The sequence below is a fragment of the Equus caballus genome, chromosome X (genome assembly GCF_041296265.1).
Source record: "Equus caballus isolate H_3958 breed thoroughbred chromosome X, TB-T2T, whole genome shotgun sequence".
NCBI classification, from domain to species: Eukaryota; Metazoa; Chordata; class Mammalia; order Perissodactyla; family Equidae; genus Equus; species Equus caballus.
The window spans coordinates 133,741,984-133,752,292 of record NC_091715.1 but is presented as its reverse complement, the minus strand read 5'-3'; the positions used below and the strand labels follow the sequence as shown (position 1 = coordinate 133,752,292).

The 10,309-nt window shown below is 46.3% G+C and overlaps 1 protein-coding gene across 1 annotated transcript; it reads right to left on the bottom strand.

The window, feature by feature from the left end:
• Positions 1-2,621: 2,621 nt before the first annotated feature.
• LDOC1 (LDOC1 regulator of NFKB signaling) lies at positions 2,622-5,106 on the bottom strand. Its single transcript, XM_005614558.4, has one exon. It carries the CDS (start codon positions 4,882-4,884, stop codon positions 4,444-4,446), a length of 441 nt encoding a protein of 146 aa, XP_005614615.2. The 5' UTR covers positions 4,885-5,106; the 3' UTR covers positions 2,622-4,443.
• Positions 5,107-10,309: the final 5,203 nt, after the last annotated feature.

Sequence of the window (10,309 nt, the reverse complement as noted above, 5' to 3'; positions counted from 1 at the left end):
ATTTAATTGTGTACATTCCAGTGAGCGGTTCTAAAAGTTCTGTATGGCAGTGCAATTATCTGTGTCTAGGGAACAAATAAATTAGAAATATCAAAATTGTTTCAGTTCCCACTGAAACATAATTCCCTTCACTTTCTTTTACTGGTAAATTTGTTTTAAAACTAAAGATTTGAAATGAGGCCTATAAACAGTCGTGTGAGAGTTTTTCATCTTGAGGTGACGGATTAACTCTGAACTGACTGGTCAATCCAGTTAAACTGACTGTATAAGGACTTGGGTTAAAATATGAGTTACATTATTGCAATTTTGCTGATGAAATTGTTTGTCACTTAGGGAGAGGGGAGGAAGAGGTATGCAAATGTTGTGGATAGTATCATAAGAAAAATTCACTTTTTATTGATCATAGTTCAGACCCCAGCCCCTCAGGGGAGAAAGGGAGGGGCCCACATGCTCCTATCTGGCCATCCTGAAACCCCCTTTGCAGCAGCTCACCACCACCCCTCAACTCATCCCAGGGAGGGCTTCTGCTCCATTAACGAATCTTACAATGCTGTTCATAATTACTTCAAGCAAGTGATTACCTATCCCAGGGTAACTGCACTGTTTAAAAAAAAGTTTCTGGACAATAGAACATTTGAAGATAAAGGAACTAATCCTAAGAGACGCATTTCAGACAGGAGGAAAAAAATTGCAAGGGGGATGATCAGATTTTCATTAAGGAAAATAGGGGGTTACCAGCACTGTCGAAGGACACTCAACAGGTAATTACTTTATCTACTTTTAGAACTAAGTGGACATAAGACTACAGGGAATATATTTGAAGTACTCAGTAACGCAAACTACCAGACACTTTTAACACTACTTTAGCAAAATTCATATTTCAAAGCAAATAATAAATATGCTTAATACAACTATCCCATGCCAATCATCAAGGAAACGTTCTCAGGATCTTGACTTGATAGTCCTTTATTACCTTTGTTTGAATTGCTTTAAGAACCTAGAATTGTTTTTAAGGTTCATTTGTTAAAAAATAAATATTCCACGAATTTCACCAAGATGTCTCCCTCTAGTCTGCCTACTTACAAATTGCTGAGGTGTTCACTATGTTGTAATAGCAGAAAATAACCAAACACAATGAGCATAATGAGCCTCTAGCTTTATGTGCCACCCTACAAAATACAGCAACACAGAATTAATGGATGGCAGTGCTTACTTATTGAAGTGATTAGAGAAATCCAAAAATACATTGGTAGATTTAACATGACTAAATAATTATGACCTTTAATGTGATTAATTTCATTTCATTGATAGCATAAACTTCAGTGACCATTTCAAGTCCAGTATGCCTAAACAAGAATTCAAGAGTCTGAAGTTTGCATTTGCTATTTCAGCAGTTCCCCCTTCTTTTAATCATTTCCATCTAAGTGGTGCTTTTATCTTTAGACATGCTTATCTACTTCTTCATTCTCTCTTGCTCTGCCTTATGCCACTTTCGTGAATTCTTTCCCAGGGGGTAGAGCCCTTGTCAATATGTCTGCTTTTATTGCAGAATCTGCCCCCAAGGTAGACAGATTCTCACACTGTCCTTCTCTGCAGTTCACAGCATAACCTGCTCTTCCGTGATCCATAAAGGGCACCACACAAACACACACACACACACACACTCAGAGCAAGCTCATGCACATGCATGCAAGTCCAGGACATGTGCATTTCAGATCCCAGAAGATGCTTGGCCTAGCTCTCATGGATGCTCCTCAGCTGCTGCCTTGGCATGGCATCCTCACACACCAGAGATCTCTCCCTTCCCCACGGAGGATGCGCTCACTTGGTTTGGTGGTGGGGAATAGATCTCATCTACTCATGTCTTCAATTTCTACCCTGGAAATGTCACTACCAGATCTAATCAGTCTAGACTCTCTTTCTGAACCTTACCTACAGCTAGATTTCATCCCAGTTCTGACTCAAGGCACCATAAAAGCAAAGCAACAAATTAGAATCACTATGAGGGCAAGAACCATCTTTCACTCACTCCATATCTCTAACTCCTTTCAGTATACCTGAACCACTGATAATTTTGAATGACTGATTTTTGGTCTTGCTGGATCCTTTATCTAGCTTTCAGCTCTTGCTCACTGCTTTCCCACATCCATCCCCTTTGGGCCTCCACCTCCTTTGCTAAGTAATATCCAGTCCTGTCCCTACCCTCCAGAAACAACTGTCCTAGGCTCGAGAAATGACTCCTGCCCTGGACTTCGCCTGTTCACGAAGTAAACTGGCTTCCTGAGTTCATGTCAGGTCCCAAAGAGTAAATGAGGTCATCTTGTCACACTCTCATTTCTACTTTCCCTGAGCCTGCTCTGCTCCTGTTCCGACATTTCCCTACTAAAGCCAAGCTCATAGCAAGAGACCTGTTTCCCAAGTGAGACTTCGGTTCCCAGGCCTGGGACTAACGGCCCATGTTTACTGAGTGCTCACCATGTAGCAGGGACAGTTCTAAGTACCGCACGGGTGTGATCTCATCAAATCCAGGTCTGTGAGGTGACCAGTATGACGACTAGTATCTCATTTAATCCACACTGAGGTTTACCAGTACAAATAAAAGAATGCCCAGCCTCAAAAGGTCTTAAACAACAAGGAAATTTATTGTCTAAATTAGAGGTGCTAAAGTAGGGTGGCTCCAGGCATGGTACAATGAGGACATTTGCAGATATAGACGAGAGTGAAAACTCTGAACTCAAATCCTCCTGAACATTCCTGGCTGGCAAAGGTAGCCCCCACAAATCCCCCGACCAAGCTCCTCCGATTTAACACATTGCAATGACTTAACCTTGGGTAATGGCCTCACAAAACTATGCAGATTATTCTCAGCACCCAGCCCACTCCCTCACTGCCTCTGGCTTCTCACAGCCCACAGAGATTTCAGCATAGCCCAGATAGCAGAACAAGGTCTAGTTCAGGAGATAGCCAGGCACAGTGCCAATTTCTACAGGCACTAACTTGGGGCATTTGTATGGGTGGGGACTCTAAAGGTGTCTGCCCAAGGAGGATAAAATGTTAAAATCAGGCTCTATTTATTATGGGTGCACTCACCAAAGAATCAGGATTTAATGTTAAAGTAGCTGAGACGGGCATTAAAACAATGTGCTACTTTGTTAACTGAAGCGTGAACTCAACAGCAGCCCAAAGGCAATAAGAATTAAGAGACAGAACTTCTCTGGCAGTGCTAAGGAACCTAAAGGCTCAGGAAGATAGGAATATCGTATATGTCCAGATTTACGCCTGTTGTCTCAGTCTAATTAATAATAGCATCCCTTTCACTCTCAAAAGTGTCCCAGTTTGGGATGGTGTGCCACCTGCTCAGTCACCCCTTACCCATGCCACCCTGGAGGCCCCAGAGGACACTCCCTTCGCCAGGGCTTTAAGAAATGCTTTGGTGAGGGGAGCAGCAGAATCCCACCAAAGTCCTGTGGTAGCTGTCCTCTGTAGCCTAGAGATGACAGTGGGGAATAACTGACTCAGGTGCCCTGATCTCAGTGGCAATAATGGGACTCAAAGTGAGAGTTGTAGAGGCCAATGATAGCACTTAACCATTAAAAGACACTCCTTTCTTTTTTCAGTAGTGCTTGATATTTATTGAAAAGAACAAGCGCTTTTTCCAGGTAGTATTGAGGAGCTGGGCCAAGTGCCTGATTTTGTCTGTTTGTTTTTAGTATTTTTGTCCAAATGCATACATCTGTGGAACTGCTGCAATTTTGAAAAAAAAAAAATGACAGCTGTGCTAAACTGGTGCATAGGAGAACAGAAATGTCAACCATCTGGCTGCCAGGCACTCTAGGACCCCACAGCCATTTGGTGGGGCAAGAGAGGACTCTGGGAGCAGGTAGGGAACTAACCAGGCTGAAAGACTGCCCCCTTAAAGGGTTGGTGAGCTGTCCAAATCTATGTCCGAGGAGGTGTAGCCAACTCGGGGATCTTCTAGGTTGACCCTTATCTCCAAAGGTGGTGGTCTGTCGCCGGGACGTAGCGGACGATGATGAAGTGGCAGCTTTAAGTCTCTGGGAAGATGTAGGCCTGGCAGTTGGACTCAGGGCTGTGAGTAGGCTGACCAGTTTGTAACAGGATCCTGACCTATAGGTGGGGCTCAGGACACAGTCCAAATTAGCAGGGGAGGGTCCTGGGGCTGGCCAGAGTGGGTGATGGCCCGCTTCAGAGCGAGGCCTCAGCCCCAGCAGCAGGTAACTGGAGCACTAATGCCTGGAACAAAGACAAGCACTACGCAGTGGGGGCGGGGGGTGGGGGGGCATGAGGGAAGGAATGGGAGGACAGGGATAGGGAAGGGGATAGGAAGGAGAGGGGGAGAGCGGCGGCTCCCGGCAGGGCGAGAGTTGGGGGGGCGGAGGCGGCGTGCAGGGCCCTCCCACCTAGGCCAGAGGGTCTCAGGGCCTAATAATCATCATCTTCGTCGTCGTCGTCGTCTTCTTCATCGTCATCCCAGCCAAAACACTGTTTCATCTCATCGAGGAAGGCCCGGTAATCACCTAGGATGGGGCTATCCATCTCAATGTAGGGCACCACCCACTCCTCGGCTTCCCCGGTGAGCAGGCTGATTAGGAATGCCACCTTCATGGCGTCGTTGCAGAATCGGTTCTCGTTGACGAGCATGTAAGACGCCGTCTGCACGATAAACTCAGGGAGCCGGGAGCTCTCGCCGTTAAACGTTTCGGGGAAGGGCACCGGGCAACTCGGCGGACGTACCTGGCGCAGCAGGGTGGCCCTCTCGCACACCAGCAGCCGCAACTGTTCCATGAGCTGGCTGTTCTCGATGCTCAGGGCGCGGTGCCGCATCAGCAGCGCGTGCAGCAGCAGCACCAGCTCGTCCACCATGGCGAATGGCTTGCAAGGGCAATGCTGGGCTCGGCTCGCTGGGGCTCGGCTAAGGTGCGCACGGAGGCCTCGCAGGAAGTGCGTGTCGGCAAAGGCCCGCGGGGGCCAGGCGCGGAGGGCGGTGTGCGCAGGGGTCCCGGCGGCTGCGCAAGCTCCGCCCACAAAGCCGCAAGGTCGGCCTGCGCGCCGGCGCGGCCCGGGGGAGGAGGAGGGGGCGTGGCCAGGGAAGCTACCAGCGCGGCGTGGGGGCGTGGCCAGGGTGGAGCAGGCAGAGCCTCGGAGACGTGGCCAAGGAGGGCGTGGCCGGGGCAGCGGTGGGCAGGGTCTCGGGGGGCCGCAGTTCTCAAGGCCTGTGGATAAAAGCAAACAAGGCCAACAAGGCCAACAGCCCCCCTCCCCGCCTCTTCAGAGCCCCGGTGTGGGTCCGGCATCAGCCAGGACCGAGCGAGCGCCAAGACCCATCTCTCAGAGCGGACCAACCTAACCTGCTCAAGTTTAGAGGGTTACCCACCGTTCAACCTAGCTGACTCACAGAACTCGGTGTTCCTTGGTGGGTCTGCGGCCGCTGGATTTCAATTACGTGAAATTTAGTTAACACATTTCCTTGCTTATTTAAATCTCATTCACCCGGAGAACTATTAACCACTGCTGGCCGCACCGCGGGAGTCACACATCCTTTCAGAGTTATGAAAGACCCTCAGAGGTCCTGTCTTCCATGAGAAAACAATACTTAAACAGGAATTTCACTTTAGTTGGCAAGTAATATTGTATACCTCTATCCTGTTAAAGAACTTTTCTGAATAGCAAAGTATAAACAGTTCTTCAAAATCATCAGATGACCATTTGCAGGCGTCCTGCCTGTCTTTGATTCTCTATTTCGTGTCCTTATAATTAGTGTCCCTTGGCCACTGGGTTGTTATTCTTTAACAATGAACACTTGTGTTTTTAAATGGTTTTGTTTTTCTACTTAGTGATTGTTCAAATAGTTGTTGACAAGTGAGTTGGGTCCAGGACCTTAGAGCCAACATAATCTGTTGACTCTGCTTTTAAGATGTATCCCCAATTCAGACACGTCTTGTCGCTTCTACCACTACCACCCTGATCCCGGCCTTCCTTTCTCACCCAGACTGCTGCAACCAATTGCGTCGTAGCTTTCACACCTCCCTTCCTGCAGTATATATGTATGTATTCTTCACAGAGTAAGCACGGGAATCCTTTAGAACAAAAGTTAGATCTCTTCGCTCCCCTGCTCAAAACCCTCCAACAGTTTTCCTCTCTCACTCAAAATAAAAAGCAAAATCGTGATTATAGCCTACAAGGCCCCGCCTCATCTCCTAGGCCTCTTCCCATTCCCTTCTCTGTTCCAGTCACCTTGTCCTCCTTGCTGATTCGCACACATCATGTAGCTCTGGCCTCAGGAACTCTGCACTTTCTACCCTTTCTGTCTCACCAGGCTCTCTCCCCAGTTAGCTACCTGACTTCTTCTCCCACTGTTTTCAGAGAGGACTTTCCTGACCACCTCATCCATCAGAGGACACTGCTCTCTGCCAGTAATCTCTAACCCTTGACCCTGCTTCATTTCACTACATAGCATGTGTCATACTAGCAGCCATCAGGTAGAGCTCTTTGCTCATCGGCCTGCTTCCACTTTAGAATGTAAGTCTATGTGGACAGAGACTTCACTTTGTTAGCTGCTCTATCCCTAATGCCTAGGAAAGTGCGTGGCCCAGAGTAGAAGCTCCATAAATGTTTGGCGGGTAAAAAAACCTCAGGGTGCAGATGTTGAAATAAACATTAGAAGTGGTAGCTGCACGAAGTGTCCAAAAATACTCTTCAAGTGGTCCAGTATCTTCTCTCTCTGATCATGAATCAGTCTCCATTGTGAAATGATGACTGACGTAACAAAAATGGCAATATAAGACTTTTTAAAAACCTTATTCAGTCCTTTTACAATAGAATTGAATGGGCAATCATGGGAGTGAGAGGCTGAGAGAGAGGAGAGAAACAGGGCTAAGACCCAAGTAAGGAGAGGAGGAGGAATCACATTGCTCAGAGGGTGGGCAGGGAAAATAGAAGGTAGGAGAGAATGTGAGCCGTTGGACTCTCCAGTGATATGAGCTCCCCTGCTAGATGAGAAGCCCTTTGAGGCCACTCAGGGCCCCTGTCTCATTCATCCTTTCATCTTCAGCATCTGAAAGTGTTTACCAGGTGTTCCATAAATGTTCTGTGGGTGGAATGAAGGGACAGGAAATGTCAGAGGTACATTTCTGGCTATCCTGCCCATTCACAGCTCAAGGTGGAGGATGGACCTGACCGGAGCAGCAGTGAATGTCCAGCTCCACTTTCCATGTCTAGACCCTAATACAGGAAGAGATGCCCAGGGTTCTAATCCCAGAAACACACATCCTGTGGCAGGCACTGGATTTGGCAGTTGACATGGGATGCCTCACTGATCCTCACACAGAGACCATACATGAGGATGGGTACTCTAGGAGCCTGTTTGGCCGCAAGTCCAGCTAAGCTAAGACAGCGGGGTATCATGCCAAGAGACTGAAGAAACGACCCAGAGACGGAGGGCAATACATATAGATTTATTACGACTTACATACGGGGAGAGAGTCCAGGGGTGGCAAACTGGACTTAGATATGCGCACCGCTGCAAACCCTGAGAGAAGTCTGCTTAAGTAGGCAGAGGAACAAAGGCTGCATGCTTGCCAATGGGGACTGTCCCTCTGTGACCTGCATTCCAAGGAGCAATCCCCCGCCCCCCGCAGTGGGCCTCCGTGTTCCCTCAGACCACAGAGGTGTTTGTGCTGACTCTCCCACAAGAAACAGCTGGGTTGGCCAAGCCCAGGGCCGTTATCATCATGAGTGCTGACGCATAGCCCAGACAAGGAGCCTCAAGGACACATGGCTACTGTAAAGCACATAGGCCCTGTTCGAGCAGGGCCCTACAGAGCCTGAGACCCTGGAGTTAAATACTTGCCTAAACCCAGGAGAGTAATATGTTGGTGGTGCGGTACCACAGTCTCAGCTTCTCTGAAAGCAGATGCACTTCCACTGAACAATTATCATGCACCAGACTTCCATGAATCAGACAGATCTGATGGAGACCCGGAGATGATTAGGGCAACGGTGGCTTAGTCCTCTTCCTACAACCCCACGGCAGAGGGAGTGAGGGAGGAAACCATACAAAGCAACCACTAGCATCACCTCTGAGGGGTTTTGAGTTCCTAGAAAACAAGAAATGCCCTGGCCGGAGCTGTGCACAGAACTGAGCAGTGACTTTGGGAGGCACTTCCCAATTTGGAGGGAGGAAGGAGAGACAGGCAGCTTATCAGTAACTCACAGGGGAAGCAGTTGGGAAGAGGTGAGTAGTATCACTAGACAAAGTATATACAGTAGCTCCCCCTTATGGCAGATTTGCCTTCTGCAGTTTCAGTCACCCACAGTCAACCGCCATCAGAAAGCAGATGATTGTCCTTCTGCCGTTTTGCCTAACACTATGTTACAATGCCTACGACAGTCACCTCACTTCATCTCATCAGGTAGGCATTTTATCATCTTACATCATCACAAGAAGAAGAAGGGCGAGTACAGTACAATAAGATATTTTGAGAGAGACTACATTCACATGACTTTTATTACAGTATATTATTATAATTGTTCTGGTTTATTATTAGTTATTGTTAATCGCTTATTGTGCCTAATTTATAAATTAAACCTTATCATAGGTATATATCTATAGAAAAGAACATAGTATATGTTAAGCTTCAGTACAATCCACGGTTTCAGGCATCTAAGAGAGTCTTGGAACATATCCGCCATGGATAAGGGGAGACTATTGTAGAATTGTAATGTTCATGTTAACCAGCTTCCCAGTGCCCCTGAGGCTCTCCCACCAATGTCAACACCTGCCAGCCCTTCCTTCACCCTGCTTGGGGCTGTACGTCACCTTCCTTACTTTCCTTTCTCCTCTTGAGTGGCCCATGAATGTTCCTTTACACCTGTATAAGATGCTTGGGGCAGAGGCAAAGTACACCATGTGACTTATATCAAGCTCAGGTACTTTATTGTGACAACTCTGGTGCAAAATGTCCTGAGAGTGGTTTGGACCCCACTATTTGGCAGGAGCGTGGGCCCAAGGCCAAGGGAGTGATCCCTGGTCCTTATCGCTTCCACCATCTTCCATGCTCCCAACCCTGACCTGGTATACACCTAGCAGCCAGATTGTAAAATTCCTTTGAAATAAACATGAGAACATCTATCCCTTGATTCTTCAGCCTCCAGAGGAGTGTGTACAGTTTGGGTAAAACAACCTGGCACTTGACTATGCAACCAGGAGCAGAAAGCAGCTTTGAAGAGGATATTTGTGGGAAGGTCAGTTGGATGTCACTAAGATCCAGGCCTCTGCCCATAGACCCACTCCCCCTCCTTCTTCTTAACCAGGTGCACCTGAGGCTATTGTTTTACAGTAACCACATCCAGAGGGCTGTGGAGACCTCTAGCCTACAGAGAGGATTGAGAAGGTACAGCTTTCTCCTTTCTGCCTTCATACTCTCCAGCTTACCAAAGTGCCCTGAAACATGTTTACATGTTTATTTAAGTACTAAATTAATATATTCTTGTGTTTAAAAGAAATTAAATAATACCGGTGTATTAAAAGATAAAGGAAAAATGCCCAATACCTCTCCTTCTCTCTACAAAATCTCACTTAACAGGATTGTTACAAATCCAAAATTCAATTTGTCTACTTTCAGATATAGATAGATAGACAGACAGACAGATAGATAGATAGATATAATAGTTACAGAATCCTAATAGACATAGTTCTGCTAAGAAATATATACCAAACCCCTCTGTGTCAGGAGACACAGAAATAGAATACACAGAGCTATATCTTTTTCTTAATGATTGCCTAATACTCCACCTGAATTTCTCAGATACACTCCTGCCTCAGAACTAAAGAGACCCATTTCTGTTCAGTTTCTCAGATGATACAGGAGAAGGATGGTACCAAATACACTCACAGTCCCAAAGATATAGAACTGGAAAATCAGATTTCTATAAGTGAATTATGATTTCTGTGAATTAATGTCTTATTATTAAGTAATCTGTATTCTTTATGTTTTTATATTGCTGCAATATAGAATTTATTGCCTGCGTATGTTTCGCTAGATTTTTGTTCTCATTTTTCTCATTCCTAGTTATTTTAATATAATTAGTCACCTTGAACATACAAGAGATTATAAAATTGGTTTATTTCTGGCATTTTCTTACTTTTAGAAAGTATCTGGCATCATGATAAATCTGTTGTTATAGATATTAAGAGTGTTCCCTGTCATAATTTGTGTTTGCTTATTTTGTTTTAAATGTAGAGTAGACCTCTCTTTCAAATTGGCCGGTTACTTTGATCTAGACTAAA